At 35.9% G+C, this 19,652-nt stretch overlaps 1 protein-coding gene and 1 pseudogene across 3 annotated transcripts in view; one reads left to right on the top strand and one right to left on the bottom strand.

The window, feature by feature from the left end:
* Positions 1 to 3,529: 3,529 nt before the first annotated feature.
* The window catches only part of LOC108369615 (monocarboxylate transporter 12-B-like), a 38,897-nt gene continuing 22,774 nt past the window's right edge, over positions 3,530 to 19,652 (bottom strand). For 2 of the 3 annotated variants that reach the window (XM_017624761.1, XM_017624762.1), the window contains exons 3-10: positions 16,863 to 16,982; positions 16,235 to 16,788; positions 15,891 to 16,043; positions 15,408 to 15,584; positions 15,228 to 15,341; positions 5,142 to 5,472; positions 4,574 to 4,774; positions 3,530 to 4,473 (exon numbers count right to left, since the gene is read on the bottom strand). In XM_017624761.1, coding sequence (XP_017480250.1) covers positions 4,304 to 4,473; positions 4,574 to 4,774; positions 5,142 to 5,472; positions 15,228 to 15,341; positions 15,408 to 15,584; positions 15,891 to 16,043; positions 16,235 to 16,788; positions 16,863 to 16,982 — 1,820 coding nt within the window. In that variant the 3' untranslated portion in view covers positions 3,530 to 4,303. The remainder of the gene's footprint in view (positions 4,474 to 4,573; positions 4,775 to 5,141; positions 5,473 to 15,227; positions 15,342 to 15,407; positions 15,585 to 15,890; positions 16,044 to 16,234; positions 16,789 to 16,862; positions 16,983 to 19,652) is intronic. The other variant, XM_017624763.1, reaches the window with a different exon arrangement.
* LOC108369618 (fatty acyl-CoA reductase 1-like) lies at positions 8,197 to 13,880 on the top strand (annotated as a pseudogene).

The following is a 19,652-nucleotide window of genomic DNA, read 5'->3' as shown; positions in this document are numbered from 1 at the left end:
GCGGCGTGCGCTCGAAAATAGCAACGGGAAATAGCTTACAGCTCGCGAGAATGTGCCGCCCCTACAACAGCACTTTTCACCTTTTTTTTTCAATTAAAATATACATCCAATAAATGAATATATATTTCATTATTTCAACAAGGAAGAAGACACAATTGGCATAGTGAATATTTGGCTAGTCTTGCCAATAGCCCAGTGTGAAGAATGCTAAGCAACGGTAGCTACAACTATATATATAATATTTATTTGTTAACCTTTACACATATAATACGTTTGTATGTTTGTATTCACCCTGCAGGGAAACCTCGACTTAGTCAATCAAATTTCTAGTTCCATACTAGATTTTTATCGTCAAAAACGAACCAGTCCGATAGTAGCTAGATCTCCACCGGTCTAAAATCCGCGTAAAGTAGTACTTTTAAAAAACTATTTTATTTCATTTTTTTTCATTAGAGATCTATATCGAAAGTGACGAATTTAGAAGTGGTTCGAAACTATAGAACTTAGGACTACTTTGGAACTATCGAAAAAGGTATGCAGCGGGCGGCAATTGACACTTACTACGACATCGCCATCTTAAATTCGCCAGTTGTTTGCATGCAAAAGAGATTTATCGCGAACCAGTACTGGGTCCAAATGTACTAGCAGCGCACCAGTTCAGAACTAGAGATTTTCCCCACAGGGCAAGGATTTGAATTGTAATAAAACAAAGCAGCCAATAATAATGAAAAACTGTATCTGTTTTTCATACTGGGTTAATATTAATTTAACAAAAATGTAATGTTAAGGCTATACATAAATATTTCAGTTGTATATTGCATATTTAGCCTTTTCAGACAAACCGACTGGTGTATTTTTTTCGATAATTATACTTGCATGCCAAGTTTTATGGCGCTTTCCCTTAAAAAAAAAAATTATACAATTATTTTGCAATTAAAAAAGGATTCCTGCACTACTTGTTGTTATATTTACGTCGAAAGAAGATTTATGTTACACAAACTGCGCCCTAAATAGAAAATATTATAAAATTGAGACTCGAATTAACATTTTTAAAAACTGGGACAATGTCGCTCATATTTAAGAACTGTGGTATGTCAGTGCATCTACTTTTACCATTTTAAACATTTCTCCATTTTTAAATGCAGAATAGAGCATATACGAAATTTCAGCGAACGTTTACTACTTTTCGCCGCAGCCTATATGGGGACGCCCCACTGTGCGTTTGTGCCATGTCGAACGGCATGATCACGCGAGCAGAGACGCTGCACTAAGAATTTTCGTTTCCCACTGGGCACACTTGCTTTGTTTCCATATTCAAATTCAGGCAAAATACCGCGTGACGCCAAAGAATATACGTCTTTGTTAGAAACGAGCATGATAAAATATTTGTTCATTTCTGGATCCAGAATTTTGTTGTACTTTGTAAAAAGAAAAGTTTCATGGCTTAATGTTTTTTTTTTTATATTTTACTTATTATTGAGTATATTTAGTTAATTAAGTCATTCGTACATGGAATAAGAAATTTTGGCTTGATTTATTTATTATCTGATCTAAAACATAAAAATACATAAAAAATTAAAAAATTAAGAATTACTTAAATACATAGGTACATTTGTGAAAAACATGCAGAATACACAAAACTCAGAATATAAATTATGTACAAAAACATTATCTATTACTTTTAATTCAGTTTTACAATTATTTTTAAATTGAGCAGATCTCTATACATATATATGTACATGGTGAAATTATAGCAGGTGCAGTAGTAAGAGTCGGAAGAAAGATTTGACACTATCTTATTTAAAAATGTGCCTTTGAAAAGTTCTATAAGATAGCCGAATGTCAAGAGAATAAAACGAGAAAGCTGTTTTATTACTGCACCTGTTTTTAATTTCACCATGATGTACATATATATGTATACCTATGTCAAATATGTATACATAAATTATGTGTATTTATTTTTAAATAAGTTCCAGCGCATCGTATCGTATTGGTACACAAGCAAGTTTTAAGGGACTGTCAACAGAGGGTACCATTAGAATTTAAGCGAACCGGACAATGCTGCAGCCAACTCCATATTAAAGCGTCATTATTTAACCACATTATACTGTATTTGTCATTTCATCAAAGTGTAAACGACTTTTTTTCGTGCGACAACTACGAAACTGAAAAGCACCGAGGAAAAGGACAGCAGATAGGCGTCGGCTTCTGTGTGACGCTAACAGACAGCATTGCCCAACAATTTCAATTTGTTTGTATTGGTTCTGACGTTTCGAAAATGGTGATTTTGACACTACTGACAATGAGCTGGAAGCAAAGCCATCAACCTTTATAGACGCCGAATTGGACGATGACCATATTAGGTGTGACTAAACAAGACATTTTCAAAGTTAAGTCGTAGAAGGCGTATGTTGAGCGCGGCCAGTCGGGTCCATCGGCGCCAAAGCCAAATATCCCTGGCAGCAAGGAAATGCTCTGCATTTGGTGGGACAAAAAGGGAACCCCGTATTATGAGTTTCTAAAAAGTGTTCAAACGATCGATGGAGCTCTCTACAGACAACAGCTGATACGATAGAAGCGAACAAATACGATAGATACGAAAAAATGGCCGGAATGGGCAAACAGACATGGATAATTAATCTTCCACCCAGACAATGCGCGCCCGCATGTCGCACAAGTGCTAAAAACTTATGTCGATGGTGCCGAATGGGAAGTCCAAACTCGCCCGCCTTATAACACAGACCTTGCATCATCAGACTACCATTTGTTTCGGTCGGTGAAGAGTGTCCTTACGTGAATATGCCTTACTTCAGTTGAAGGTATTAAAAAATTGGTTTGATACTCTCTCTTGGCCTGCCTGCAGCTGTCAAGAAAAACTAAAATTTCATGTAAATTGACGTACAAGAAAAGGAAAAGGAAGTTTCTTCGATCGAAATTTCTTAAATCAGTATGAAACTCTTAAGAAAAAAAATGGTCGTATACAAGGCATATCAAACAGCATTAGAGCGAAAACCACTTTTACGTGTATTTTTTTGTTGCTTCTGGTATCTAAAACGTCAAAAACTGTTCTGGTTTTTTTCTTGTAAATCAAGTTTGCCATGTGAGATACATACAAACTAAAATTATAAATTTACTTTGATAAAAATAAAAATTGGGGCGACTTTCTTTTTCAGTAACTTTGTTTACTTCTCGAAGCATTGATTCATCATTTGCAACGCCGAGTAATCAGCGTTTATGCTGCTGAGTTAGGTGACTTTCCAAAAGTTGCTTTTCAAATACTTGTTTTGTAAGGGAAACGATTTCACTTGCAAAAAAAATTTTACAATTTATCATTTTTTCTGAGAAAAAATTAAAAATATTTGATATTTTAGAGACCAAACAATCTGGAAAAAAAATTAAATCAGCTGCTCAACTGATACTACTTGTTCAATTTGCCTTGGTCGTATATTTATTTCTTCAAGAAAATTTACAGCAACCGCAAAATTATTTTCCTAGCAACAAAGATAATAAAAAATATTTCTTGTGATTTTTCTTGAGAACTGAGTTTAAAAATCAAAAAAAAAGTTCCTTTTAAACTTACTTGTACACCTATTAAAATGAATTTGAGACTCAGTACAACTACATACATGCATACAATAAAAAAAAATTTCTCAGCTGATTTTGTATCGACATAACAGGAAATCGTGAATACCCTTAACAATTATTGTACATGGAGTTTAAGCATTCGATATGTGCCATAGTTTACCTGAGCAATTATACTTTAAGGAGAGGCAAGTATTGACAAGAGAAAATATTTTCATTATTTTAACTTGTGATATGACTATTTCAGATGACCAGCTAACGGTAATATGGTAAACTTCTTTTTCTTAGATTCATTTGTCATTTTGCATTTGTCATTTCACATACAACTATATAAGACCTGTACGCTCTCATTTTCTATAATAGTAGCTACAATAGATTTAAATTTTTTTTATTTATATTAAGCTAGATTAATTTCAAAGACTTGTACATAAATATACATATGTGTGGGTTTACATACATACAAATGTATATCAAAGGCAAAATTGATTCCCTATTTTTGAGATGCGCCCTAAAGGCACTTCTTTCTCAAACATATCTATCTAGCTAGTTTTCATATACGTAAATCTAAAAAAGAATTGCAAAAAAAACATAAAACATTAAAAAGTATTGGCAAATAAACGCGCTTAACACATAATTGTATCAAAAAGTCCTGCAAGAGGACGGAGCGGAAAATGTTGCGGCACTTGGCCTATGTACCAGTACATCTTGCCAAGACATGACACTAACTTAGCGATAACGTCTGCGCAGTCGCTTGCTGTTGTTTTTTGGTCTTCGCCTCGATATGTCGTTGAAGTGGCGGAATACCGAAGAGCATAATACCACTAATAGCAATCGTAATGCCGGCCATGAGGAAGGCGGGACCATACGAATCGGTTACATCATATAGCCAACCTGTGGGAAGAGAGAGAGAGAGAGAGGGAGCGAAGTAAAAACGTGCTCATAAATAATGTTGACTTAAAAAAAAGATAAACCAAAAAATATATTCACCCACCGCCAATTGGTGGTCCAATAAATGAGGCTACACCCTGGAAGAGCAGCAACAGACCAAAAGCGTTAGTCAATTTCTCCAAGCCAAGCAGATCGACTAGAATCACTGAAGTCAAGCCGACATAAGCGCCGATGGTGAAACCGAAGGCCGCACAATAACCAGCTAGCGAATAAAAGCCAGTGCAAAGCGGTGCCATAGCGGTTGCTAAAATAGAGAGCGAATAAATTTAAAATATTCTTGTTTTTTTTTTTTAGTTAGAACAAACATTTTTATAACATTATTTGGTTTTTGTTACGGTTACCATGATAAAAATATAGTAAGGTAGAACCGCTGAGAGTCACTTTTAAGATTCTTGACGTTTCCAAACAATTTAATTTTTAAATTTACTCACAAACTCACACACACATTTTCATTTTCAATCTCAAGCAACAACAATTTCGAACAATTTCAATTTTTTATTTTCACTTTTATATGATTTTAAAATGTTGGCAAACTTCAAAAAAAAATCATGGCCGACAAATTGAGAGAACGGTTATACCTTGCTATGTTTTTATCACTGCAGTGCACTTACACACGCCACACAGCGTCAAACAGACATTGTAAACCCACAAACGATTTACCCATGGCTTGTCGGCCAAATAGCCAAGCACTATTCGGCCAATTGTGTTGGCCCCACCAATTATGGCAATCAGGTAGCTGGATTGCTCACTGCCAAGCTGCAATGTTTCCGCTTGCGAGACTATATATATGTAAGGTACATTGAAACCGATGCTGGTGAAGAAGTTCGAGAGCGCAAATACAATGAAGACGACATCCTTTATCAGCGAGAAATTCATCATTTCGACAAAGGTGTCGTGAGTCTCCTTGGAGCAGGTCATACAGCCGCAACATCTTATTACTTCCTAAATGTGGGAAATGCAGAGATTAGTTAAGTGAAGATAATTGGGTTTGTTGGTGGAAAAATGTAAAAAATACGTTAAATAAAAAGCTAAATGTGATAATGTATAAAATTTTTAGTGAGACAAATGGTTTTTGCACTAATTTGTTAAACACTTATATTGGTTGGATACTTTTTTAAGGAACTCTCCAGTTTAGGAGAAATTTTGAAATAACTTTTTCCATCGTTTATATTCTTACTAAAAGTTAAACCATTTGGAACTCATTTTGTAAAAGTCTCCATTTTTGGAGACATTTTGTAGTACTAGTTTCTCGCTTAAATCTCATAAAAAGTCGTTTGGGGACCTTTTTACATAATTATCCACTTTTGGAGATATTTTGAACAACTTTTCCTTTTAAAACTCTTATTAGCTCAATGATTTCGGCACAACCGGATGTCATTTCTGAAAGAAAATAAAAATAGGGATGTCGTATTCATCCTCGTGATTGAGAGACTTAGGACCTCAGAGTAGATTCGGATTAGCTTTAGAACTATTGAAAAATTTATGTAAGAGCACAATGGAATGCAGGCACAGAATTTACCATAAAACGAGAGCGCAGTGGTTCGAATTTCATCTGGCGACCCTTTTTTATCTTAAGTCGTAACTATGCAGTCTCTTTCCCATATCAGTTCTGGTACAAAATTATGTGGAAGAATTATGGAAGAAATTAAAATGCATATAAAGGGATCATAAAAAATATTAGGTCCTACCAATTTTCTGATCTTGTAGGCTGCTACCAGGCATGTACCTTCCAAAGATCAACAATCTACTAAAAGTCTTTAGTTATATTTTTTAAGAGTAAATCTGAATATTGTGGTATCGTATTTGCAATATCCTTTAATAAGGAGAAGAAAACAGAGCCAGTGTAGAGTATCTGAGCCTCGGTCTCCTTAAGCTGGAGAGACTCTTGGTTTTCTTTGCAAGTACCTTCTTAAAATGCCACATATTCTTCACTCTGTGTTAGCCCTAGCTTTAACACATTAGTTGATGTGAGACACTGTCCTGTAAATGCACCAACTAGTGTCTTGCAATACAGCCTCGGAAGTTTTAGAATATTCAGCTGTAGTCCGGGAGATATACATATATATAAATATTCAACTCCACGCTCCGCATAAAACATAGCAGTTCCCTCTCCTCCATTCATTTTGAATCGTCCGTGAAAAGAGGTTTAAGGTGTTATTGGATCGGAGTCCTTTCTTCCACGCGTTTTATACTTTTTTAAGTTGGACTCTTTTCAAAAGCGGCTTAAGGAACAAGCGGCTAACTTACGTAAATTATTCTGCTAACTTACGTATGTATTCTGTGCCAATTCCCCTAGCGAATTCTTTATTCAACCAGGTCTATAGAATATAGGTCGTTAGAATGTTACGTAACGCCTCAGATAAACATACCTATTTATGTACAATTACATATATGTACATATATGATGTCTTTTTTAACGCCGGTCAAGCACTAAACAAAAGTGTAGGTACCAAAATATTATTATTATATAAAGGCAAAATAGACCATTAATAATCGAATGACTACTGTGTAGATCCAATACGTGAATTGTAAGGATAGGGTCCATGTCTTACAGTGTTTTTTTTTTGCAAGCGTATAAAGAATTAGGGGCCCCTCCCTCTCTTTCACATTTAACCTCCACATCAATCTACTGTCCAATAAGCGATATTTCGTATATTATTATTATTATTATTATTATTATTATTATTATTATTATTATTATTATTATCACACGAAGATCTGCGAGTGTTGCTCCTATCCAAACTATATTATCGCCAGGTTTAGAGCCCGAATAATGAATGAAAAGCTGCTGGCCTAGAGAGGCCGTGGCATTTGCCGAAATATTCTACTGGTTTCAGAACAAACACGACAGATGCGGAGAAAGAAATTTCCTACTGGGACTTACAATATTTAGGATAAAGAAATTTATGTGCGTAGCAACAAAGTGGGGAAGTACAAAAAAATTTTAGTTTTTCTAGATTTGAGTCTAATGCAAATCTCATTTCTCTAGCCGATGAGACCGAGAATTTGACCTATCAGCCCTATCGCCAATTCCATTTGAATAAATCCTATTCCTATAATTGGGAAATTTGAGTTTTGTTTTGCTTTACAATTTTTGGGAATATTTGTTCATATGAAATTCGCGATAGGGCCGAATAAATAAGGGTCACCCTAATCTCTATCGCATACATAGTACTGTGTATACTCCACTTTTATGCAAATTTTGAGTCCACTAATGCCTTCGGACTTTGTGGAACATGTTGTTGTATTAAAACATCTACCTACATAGGTGTGCGCACTCGCATTTTTGGTGGTATTTTTGTTGCTAATTTATGCTCATTTTATTTTTATGTAAATATGTAATACCCGAAAATTTCTAATACTTGTCTCGTAAAACGAAATCAATTGAAAATACATGCGTGCGATACAGCAATGTACAGCGCCAAAAATTGAGCAAATCACACCATTCAAAAACACCACCATCAAAAGTGTTGTGGATTATTTTGGATTTAAGTATTAATTTAAAAACAAAATGCAAATTGTTTGGAACGCTCATTGAACGTATGAACCTCGGTTGGACAATTATATTATTCCAGAATTAACACATAGTAGCAGAGTAGACTTCAACGTACGCGGTTGCGAGCAGTAGAAAGCAAAAAGGACGCGCGCACCCTGCAACAAGTTTCAAAATTAGTTTAAAGGATTTTCAGCTTCAGTTTATTAGAACACCAAAAACGCTTACAAAATGATACACGCATTCTATGCAGATACTGAAGTTTTCGTAACGGGCGGCTCAGGTGAGTAGCAGCGAAGCGAGTGTGCAGTTAATCAGAAAAACATTTACAAATTTTTGTGTGCGCTTATTTATGGAAATAGGCGCCGTTGGCAAAGCGCTGATTGAAAAGCTGCTACGCTCATGTAATGTGCGTAAAGTCTATGTGCTGCTGCGTACAAAGAAAAATTTCACCATTGAACAGCGTATGGAGAAATTGAAGAAGGCAAAGGTGCGGAATCTATGTCAAATACTTACATATATACACTACATATTTATATGTATAAAATACTTGAAAAAAAAGATATTAGAAAAAACGAAATTTCCTATTAGGTGTTCAAAGTATTACGCGCCACCAAGCCACACATGCTCGATCGGCTAGTGCCCATTCCAGGCGATGCAGCATTGCCAAATTTGGGCATTTCACCAGAGCATACCGCTCTAATGGAGAATGTTTCGATTGTCTTTCACTGTGCCGCAACTGTACGCTTCGACGAACCATTGCGCGTGGCCTTGAAGCTAAATGTGGGTGGCACCTTGGAGGCATTGCTGTTTGCTGAAAAGCTGAAGAATTTAAAGATTTTCATGCACGTCTCCACTTTTTACAGTAATCCGTATTTGAAGCGAGTAGAGCCGAAGGTAAAGCCAGCAGTAGTAGTTTTTGTTAAACCGCAGTTACGTAATTCTAACATTTTCAGATTTATGAATCACCACTTGATTGGAAAATGTGTTTGGAAATGTTGAAGGATAATAGCGAACGGGAGTATTTGGATATCCTGACAAGAAAGTGAGTAATGAAAGTAAATAAAAGAAATGGGGGAAAATTTAGGCTTTTAGAATGTTGGCATTGGTGATGCAATGTTCCATGCACCGGTTTCCTTAAATCTTACTTCTATAATAATCGCTGATCGCCGAGCAATTCAATCAAGGGAACAATTCTGCCCCTTTTTAACCGACTTCCAAAAAAGGAGGAGGTTATCAGTTCGTAGGAACATTTTATTTTTATTTTTTTATTTGTTTTTTTTTTATTTTTTTTATGTATGTATGTTACCGCATAACTTAGGACCACGTCAACCGATTTCGATAATCTGGTTTAGATCCCATCATTGTATCATGAAATATATATATATATATATTTATATATATTGTAGAATAAACTGACTTTAACATTTTGAACAGGTGTCAATCCCCTTAAAATATATTTTCGAAATAAATCGTTTTTGAACTTTTTTTCGTTTGACATCTGGACTGTCGTAATATTTCTTTTTACCTTATTAATTAATTGATTTTAACTTTCAAAAAGGAAGCAGCCATCTTTTAAATAATCCGGGCTATAATCTATCTGTATATTTTATTTTATTTAAATACGTCCAGCCGTTTTAGCGAGAGAGAGCAACAAACATACTCAAACGCTCACTCTCTCACTAACTTTCACATTTATAATAGGGGTACTCATACAACGTGATAAACTGCCGATAAACGTGATAAAATTATAAATTCCATACAAATTCATAATTTTATCACGTTTATCGGCAGTTTGGGACTTTAGATGAATATCCCTAATTTAAATATGTAGGATGCATGATAAAAAGCTCTACAATGTAGAGGACTGCATATCTGCAGCTCTCAAGAAAAACGAAAAATTCATATTAAATGACGCATAAGAAATGGAAAAAAATCTATTATCGAAACTTCTTAAATCTCTAGAAAAAATACTCCCTATTTTATGGCTATCTTTGCCTCATTTGCTTCTGTTTTTCCCAAGTTAGGAAATCCAGCAAAGCGGGACGTTGAGATGGCCCAGTGATGCTTACGCTTCACTTATCCATACACTAAATATGCAATTATGTTTGTTTATTGATTTTTTTGATCACTTATATACATACATACATACACACATATGTATTTTTTCCATTTCAGATTAATTATCGGCTTCCCGAACACTTACACATTCACTAAAAACCTTGCTGAGAGTGTAGTCAATGACTTTCGGAATCGAATACCAGTTGCTATATACAGACCGTCTATAGGTAAAGAATTAACATTTACAAAAATTATTTCATGCATACATACATACGGTCATATGCTACATACATACACATATTCGTCGATGTGGGTAATGCGTTAGTGAGTAGGTACTAAGGCAAAGGTTGACGATCAAGTGTTACATTTAATTAACTAATGTTGGTGATGTTTTACACACATATGTATGTATGTATGTATGTGGAGCCAAAAAAAAACTAAAATGCTACTGACTTAAACCTCGAGTGCTCAAAAGGACTGTCCACCAGTATCAGTACATATATTTGAGGATTTTTTTAGGCCGCACTTCTATTCATTTGGAGAATTTCGGCGACGAGAATTTAGCGTGGCGATTGTCAGAATCTCATTGCAGTGTTTTCCAGCCGAAGTATTGGCAATAACAGAAGATAAATTTGGCTAAAAAATTACGATATATTCTGAGCTGGCATAAAACCCTCATAATCACATAGCACCTACTATATAAAGATTGCAGACGTACTATGTATAGATGAGCTTTCTTTCGAGGAACTACGTTACAAACGATCTAGGCAAGAAGCGAACAAATTGTTCTTTGAGAACTCAGCGCAAGGAAAACGAGTCCCACTATTCTGCTGTAAAGGCTTAGGTTAAGTGAAGTTAAGGAGCTGTTTTGCAAAAACTGACCAGTTTATTAGTATTATAACGTACTATAATGTAAATTATTAAATTTAAGAAAAACTAACAGTCCAGGCTCTAAGAAGATAAACTTGTTTAGGGACAACCTATCCTTTGCTTTTCAAGGTTATCCTTTTAAGTCTGTCGCATGACAGATACCCTTTTGGCGCTGCCAACGTAAACGTACTAAAGATAATCTACCTAGCACCTGAGCTGGTTACACTGGTTACGGAAATCTAGACAATATCCGGCCGGGACGTTATACATTCAGTGAAAGCAACAGAAGAATCGAGGAAGCTTTAATTGACCACATGACCTTATCACTTCGCTTAACGCTGTTTGGAGAAGAGGAATACACATCATGAATTTTAAAAATATATAAAATTTAAACACACAATGTTAAATTTTGGGTTTGATGTTTATCTTTCCGAAGTCAACAGTTTGAAATGAAGAAGAAGTATTAAAAATATACTACTTTCCATTCAAATTTTTTGCAGTTCTTCAAGCTCTCACCGATCCCATACCCGGTTTTCCACCCACCATGATGGGTGCTATAGGACTTTTTGTGCTGGTCGGTGCTGGTATTTTAAAAACAGTCTTCATGTCATACAATTTGCGATTCGATATCACCCCGCAAGATGTTGGCATCAAAACAATGATGTACTACGCCTATCGCGCTGCCAATGAATATAGTGAGCGAAAGTAAGAACGTTAAAACAAAAAAAAAATACTAAAACGTAGTAGTAGTAAGTCTCGAAATTCTCTCTTTCAGAGCAATTGAGGATGCACCTGTTTATATGTCATCGTCATCGCAACACTCATTTCACACCTTCTATCAAATGTGTCACGTAATGGAGAACGGTATCTGGTATAAGGCGGCTTTCGAAAAGAACTTTATGCTGCCCGGTTGCCACTACACAGACAATCGTTTCGTATATAAATTTATTGTAAGTTTTTAAAGTGTAGGCATTTTTTAGCGACTACTATGAAGACATATTTGATTTTAAAATCTCCGCAGGTGTTTACTAAGCAAATATTGCCTGCCATGTTGGCGGATGGCCTAATAAAGCTCTCCGGGCGTAAACCAATACTTATGGGTATTGTACGCAAAGCCTACATCTCACTGGAGGTAATGAAACCCTTCCTCTTTAATACCTACGATAGTCCGGGTATGTCTTATGTAGATGATTTGATTGCGGCGACAGAAGGGTTAGTCTTGCGAGCTATGCAAATTTTGAAAAAAAAATAAAAATTTTGTAAGCAATATAAAACTTTTCAAATTGATTACAGCACCGAATTCGATCTGATTCAAGATGTGTCACGTGCCAAAACCGATGAAGGATTGATTGACATTTGTACAACCATGATTTTCTCCATACGCGAATATTTACTAAATGAAGATCCAAAAACTATTCCAATTGCACAGAGGCGCTTACGCATGTATGTATGGATAGTCTACTACTATACAGTACTGTTCAGATAACAGTTACCACTGCATTAGTGGTGGCAGAATATTTTACTTCGGTTGATTTAATGTCTAATATAACAAACACCATATAAATCCACATTTTAAATCGTGTACAGATATTATAAAAATTTAACAAATTTTCCCCAAAATTTCAAAGCTTTTATTCAGAACTTTAGAAGATTTTTTAACATTAGCAAACCAAATTTAACATTAAGCAAACCAACGAAATATATTCTGCCACCGGTATATGCAGTGGTACATTTTATCTGAACACTACTGTATAAATATTATAATTACAAATTTTTTCTCACATACATAAATTTTTGTATTCCACTTTAGTAAACGCTTGGTCTACAACATTCTACGTGCGATTGTCGCTTATTACATACTGCGTTGGTTTTACGGGCTACTGGTTAGCTATATATATTGAAGGAAACATAAGTGCTGATATAGTATATGGAACTGTCATTTTATGAGTGAATTTTACTACTTACATAGTACTTTTCTAAGAAAACCTACACTTCTTAAAAAACTTTAATCTGAAAGATTTTTTTCATCGAGGACTTCATAATTTGCGTGTTAAGTTTAAGTGCTACAACTATAAACTCCTAACTTAGCGTGGTTTAAAGTAGGCATAATAATAATTTCGGGAATGCTTTAAAAAAAAAAATACAGTGCTAGGCTAACAAATTATAGAGAAAATTCTACATTTATAATTTTAAAAAATATATTTTGTTGTTTCAGTACAAGGCATATTGACAGGTAGTATTATTAGATAAAATTTCAAATATTGTATGTAATTTTTCCGCAAAAATTCTTAATTGGAAAAATGTATTTCGATGCAAACCTTTGTTCATAAAAAGTAGAGATTAAAAGCCATATTTTGCAACGTTCGCTTTACTCAAAAGTGCAAACGCTGATTATTGGTCCTTAAAAGAATGGAGAAATCTCCTGGAAGAAAAAAAGTTCACCAAGATACTTAAACTTAAATAACTATGATACTTAAATAAAAAAAATAAAACTTTTGAAACTTTAAAGGCCACAAGCAAAAACAAAGTACGCGTAAATGTTTATTTTGCTCTAATGACCTCTCTCATATGCCTTGATTAAATATCTAATGCCGAATTTCCACTAGGCATTGGAATGATGAATAATGGGTGCCATTTATAAAATTCTATGTGGAAACGAATTAAAGACAAGTCTTCTTAACATAATGGTAAAAGTATTTTTTAATGCCCAACTTTGTCAATAAAATTTTGTGTCAGTTATAAAGAAATAGAGATTTGCGCGCACCGCTTACCACTACACTACAGTGGCCGCCAGTGTCAGTTAATGTCCGGCATTACGGTTGTTGTCGTAATCTACTTTTAACAATAATAGTTATAAATAAATACATTCAGAAGGGAGAATAACCTATCCGGTGGCTTCAAAGAATTCTATAAGTCAAACAACTAAGCGCTGGAGTTACATTGGGTAAGCACTAGGGTATTCGATTATTTGCCTTTCCGAAACTGATTTTATTTTGCATAGTTTTCATACAGTAAAAATGCTTATGTTGGTATGAAGTCATGATTAAAAATTACAATAAAACTATTAACAGTAAAGAAAGCTTTTATTTAGAAAAGAGGAAAGCAAAAGAAGTTCAAAGTTTTTTTTTTAATATCAAAAGTAAAACAACCAAAAATAAGTGAAAAATTCACGTTTGGCATTTTTTTCAATTTTGAATATTTAGTTGCATATTTTCCGGCTGTCTCGGATTTGAGTAGTGCTCTTGCTGCCGTAGCAGTGTTGCAATTTCTAGTCCCAGCAACAGCAAAACAAAGTTACTTCGGAGGTGGAGTAAAAGTGCTGAATTGTAGGAAAAGCTCGGTCAAGCTCGTAGAAAACGTTTAATCGTCAAATATTCGTTTATTGGAATGAAGTATGATAATTCCTACGGTTCATCCCTAAATAACCTAGAATATAATTTTAAAACTATTTAGGGGTTTCCCTTAAACAACATATCGGATAGTCAGCCTTTCTGTCATCTACCCACGGGCTATACGGCAGAGCTTCCAAGAAGTTGGGGGAACACTTAGTTTCCAGCACACTGGCTGATGTTAAAAGGTAAAAGGCAACTCTGGAGATTTTAAACGGCGAATAAGCAGTCGTAGACTTATACTCCTCAGAGAACGAAAATCTCATCTATCCAGAACCTAGAACATGAAACCGTCCGAAGTTCTGTACTTATTTGTATCTACAACTGTACTTCCGTTAAGGACCAGACCCAAAAACTTTGACAATTGCCTCTCTTCTTTGCGAGGTTGCGCCAGTTGTACCCCGAATTCATACAGGTTCTTCTGCACTTGGTCCTTCCATGTGTTCGTGGGCGCATTTTCGTTCGTTGTCCAGCCATAGGACAAGACGAAGGATCTTTTCACCGGAGCCTCGTCATTAGGCAGAAGTTAAAATCCAATTTTTTAGAAAAATTCAAAGAATTTTCGAAAATAAAACTCAAAATATTTACAAAAAAAAAAGTAAAAGATTCTTGATTCTGAAATAAATCCCCTCAAAATTAGCAGCTCATTCGATGCAGCATTCTACATACAGATCACAATTGCACTAGTAGTCTGGAAGTCTTGAACATCTTCGGTAATGGAAAGCAAATCGTGCGAAAATTATTGGTATCGGATTAAGTTTTGATATAAAAAGATTGATACTCGCTTAATATGTAAGTTTCGCGACTGCTGTACAGTGGATGCAACATAAGTAAACCAGCTAAGTAATGGAACAAATTATAGCGAAAAAAATGCTTCTACCCACCTGACTTTGGCTGCCGCGTGCGGCATGTCGCACCGAACCATAACGTTTTGTTATACCCATGCCGGAAATATCGGTACGCGAGGCCGTGTACTCCGGTATGTTGAGTAGAGAACCCTAGAAAACCAGTAAACAGTAAGCAACAAATTGTACTGTCCAATACTACATACTACTCGCACTTACCTGATATAGGATATCCGGCCGATACATTGTGCCACTGCCCCAGTTCTCATGCGGCGGCTCTAGACGATCCAAATGCGGCTGACTACGATGACGCACCATATCCGTGCTGCTGGTGCTCTGTACGCTAGTCGGGTCTGGGGTTTTGCCATTTGCACCATTGCTCACAGTCTGGTTGTTCTACACAAAAATGAGAAATTCGCATGTAAGCTACACTTGAAAATACAAATAAACTTAAAGGATAAGTGACATCAACAACATTCATGTAGGTAAGGGGGTAGGCAGGGTGTTAGCTTTTGGTTAAAACAATATTTGTGTACCAAACACCGCTGAGGGTGTGTAAGCTTGACTGGTGGGAGGGGGTTTTTTTTTGTTTTATATCAGAGCGTGCTTGGATTACGTGCAGAGAGAAAAGTATGTATTTATGTTTACATGTAGTATGTTTGTATGTAGGTAAAATGCTAGCGTGCTTGGACACATACATACATTTGCGTATAGCAGGAAAGTATGGTCTGTTTGATTTATATGGGAATCGTCTGACGGTGTTGGGAACGAACTACATTTTACTTGCGCTAACAGCATTGTCAAGTCGAGCGAGAGCATCCGGCAATGCGCCAAGGAGGGACGCAACTGTCGCAACTGTACCCCGTATGTTTGTTGTACGAACGCGCAGCAAATAATGAGTAGAAGTAGAATAAAATCGAATTAGAATACTTGTATGCGAGAAACATTCTAAGAATTTTGATGCACCCAAATACTAAAGATTTGCAATATTTTCAATTAAACAAAAACCACTCCTATTTACTACGACCAATCCCATTCCCACTTACATTATTGCTATTGAAACCATGTCCCACGCTGTTTGAGCGACACAGCGCCTGCGCCACTGGCAACTGCAAATACTGATCTCCCCCATCCGCAGCTGATTTTAACGGTTTCAGCTCTGCACTCGTTGTGTGATTATCAATAAGGCTGGATTTCTTCACTTTTTCTGGTTTTGGTGGTTCCAATGGTCGAAAGAGCGCACCGAAGATAATGCAATTCAATACAATGCCACCAATGATGAGCATCGCACCACGCCACCCAAACGAACCGATCAGATGTTCGGTGAGCGGTGCAAATACGAACGTACCAAAGCCGGAACCACACACCGCAATGCCGGTGGCTAGCGAACGTTTCGCTTCGAACCATGTCGTCACACTTACAATGGCTGGCAGATAAATGAGTCCCAGACCAAAGCCGGTGCCGATGCCAATTGTGAAAATGAGTGTTAGCACATTTTGTGCAAATATGCTGGCAACGATGCAGGCGGCGGCAAATATGGAACCGGCTATGGTGACTGCGCGACAGCCGTAGCGATTGACGAAGGACGAAGAAATGGGACCTGAAACGGTGAGGTATAGAAGATAGGTATTTATATTTTCGATATGCTTATTTTATGCACTTGTAAGTACTTACCTGAGGCATAGGTAACGCCCACCATGATGGACACTATCCAAGCTGTGTAGCCTTTGCCTTCGTTAAAGTAACTGAGAAACTCATTATAGAAGAGACCGAAAGAGTATGTCATACCATCCGCTGTGGACGAAAAATAGAAAAAACAATTTTAGTATTTGTGGTACAAAAAAATTAAGAGGTTGAAATGAGGAGGTGGGCATATTTTTTAGTCCGATAAAAATCTATATTTTCAAAGCTCTACTTTTTTAATTGATAGTTATATATTAAAATAAATTAATTTGGAGTATGGTTCTGAGTGCAGTAGTCCACGAGAGTATGAAAATCTTTTGACTACTATATCAACGTATCCTCTGAATAGCGACCAAACACCCGTTTGGAAACGAGCTAAAGAGAGAAGGCACAAAATCTCACGTGCTTTGGTTAAGGGTATGCACCTAGAATATTCGGACTCTTAATGAGGAAGTTACCTCTGTCCGACAAGTTGATGTTCTCGCGAAGACAAAGGCTGACATCACCGCCATGCAAGGAAATAAATACGTGTGGTCTTGCGACATCTACAACAGCTTCCACGTAAAGGCGCGCAAACTTGGTGTTGCACTTGTGGTGTAAGAGATACTGTCGCCCACCCCATTGGACATCGTTTAGCCACAATCCGAAGCAAAGCGATATTCTTCAACATCTTGCTCATCTGCATCCATGCCCGACAGAAGAGAAAGACGAAGCGTCCAAGGATCTCTTCTATAATAAAAGTCATACTTGGAGATTTCAATGCCAAGGTGGGCAAGGAGGGGATCTTTGGCGCGGCTGTCAGAAAATTTAGCCTCGACGACTGGAAGTCCGATAACAAACTGAGGCTGATCGACTTCGCCGAGCCAGAAACATGGAAGTATGTAGTACTAGGTTTCAGCATAAAAAGATCCACCTAGCTCAATGGCTGTCTCCAGATAGGAAAACCAAGACCACAGAGCAAGAAAACCTCAACGGCGAAAAGCTGCAGTCACAGCTTTAACTTAGCTTTAAAATTTAACTTAATATTACAGAATACGGATACGAGTAGGTGTCGATACTTTAGATTCGATATTTTTAAGATATCGATACTTTCTTTCGATACTACTTCCAAGTAAAAGTATCAATACATGCATAGTCCATCTTCGATTTGATAGAAAAAATAATAAAAAATTCAATAACGACTGTACTGGTTTTAAACCAGTTTTGGTTCGCACTCGAAGAAAATAATCCCACTATTGACTGGGCAATGTGCTAAACATAACTAGATAGTATTTTTTATCAACATTCTTACTGTTATCGAAATCAGACGGGATCAGTTGCCTAGTTTACAGTTTCAGGAAAAGTGTAATGAAATAATAAGTGCAATATTGATAATAATACGAGTACATATATGGATAATACTATTTAAGTGAGTTGAATAGGTTAATAAAAATCCCGTTGTATAGGGCAGGGTATTAGTGCCTGAGGGCCATGACGATATTAGAGCTGGTAAAGTGAAATGCTTTAATAAGCGGGATATTAAATCAGATTGCTTTTAGAAAACTAATATGATTAGATTAAAATTTAAGAAATGGAATTAGTGAGTGAATGTGTGTCTGAATTAATGTCGTAGTTATCATTTTGTTGCGGTATATGTCTATACTTACGAAATAAGTATGGAAAAATTGGAATAGATTTTCTTACTGAAATAATATTTATGGAATTAAAGACGGACCACAATCTGATGTAAAGATGTCTATGTACATGCATGCTACGTACTTAAATTTTTCGAAGCAACTGTTATGTGAGCCGCATAAAAGTCTAGACATTTTTGTTAAGTCCCGAGGGTCACTAAAAGTCTTTCGACTAGCTACCGATACCCGTTTAATTGAACAGATCGTTCAATTACAGAAATTACGCTAAATTGGACATCCTAATCAATTAAAAGAAAATTCATGTGCGCATTTTAAATCATTACTAAATTTAATGATAAGTAAACTTTAAATGAAAAAAGAGGGAATAGAAACATTTTATATTTACTGTTGTTCATACATAATTATGTATACTTGTCCTCACATTTTTACAAAAAAAAATATATAAAAAATAAATAAAAAAATAAATCAACCGGGATCAGTTATGCGGGAAAATTTACATTGATTTCTTATGCGAATTTTTTTTTTTTGCTCATAGAATAATTCAAAAAAGCGGAGAAATCAATTAACCGGAGAATACTGTACCAAATTTCGTAGATATCTAAATTTTTGCTCGAGCTATCGTGTACACGGACGGACAGACGGACGACGGACGGACTGGCGGACATGGCTTAATCGACTTCCCTATTCATTCTGAGCATTTATGTATACATTTGTCTATATCTATCTCGATTCATTTTAGCTGTTAGGTAGAACACAAATATTTTCTTTCATTCCGGTGTTATTCTTGAAAACGACGATTTAAAAACACAAAACTCAACATGTATAAATTAATAAAATTTTGCATGCAATTTTCGATGTCGAATCACGAGTGATGCGGAATTGAACCGAAATATTTTACGCTTTGCTTTGGAAGGACAACGTAGTTACATAGAGATAGACATATAATACTCTAAATTGAAAGCAGTCACAATTCAAAACTTTTCAAAATTAATTTTTTCCTCCTATAAAATAAATAGTTCACAGACCATATATATATGATGCTTTCCATTTCCAGACAACCGGTCAGGTACGAGCATGATTTTTAATTTCGACCAAACTCAAATACATTGTTTGTTGGTCCAAATAATGAGACACGTATTTTTTTTTT

The sequence above is a fragment of the Rhagoletis zephyria genome, unplaced genomic scaffold (genome assembly GCF_001687245.7).
Source record: "Rhagoletis zephyria isolate East Lansing unplaced genomic scaffold, Rhagoletis_zephyria_1.1 Rzeph_scaffold_03769, whole genome shotgun sequence".
Classification (NCBI taxonomy): domain Eukaryota; kingdom Metazoa; phylum Arthropoda; class Insecta; order Diptera; family Tephritidae; genus Rhagoletis; species Rhagoletis zephyria.
The sequence above is the reverse complement of the archived record's forward strand: the minus strand, read 5'-3'. Positions and strand labels throughout refer to the sequence as shown.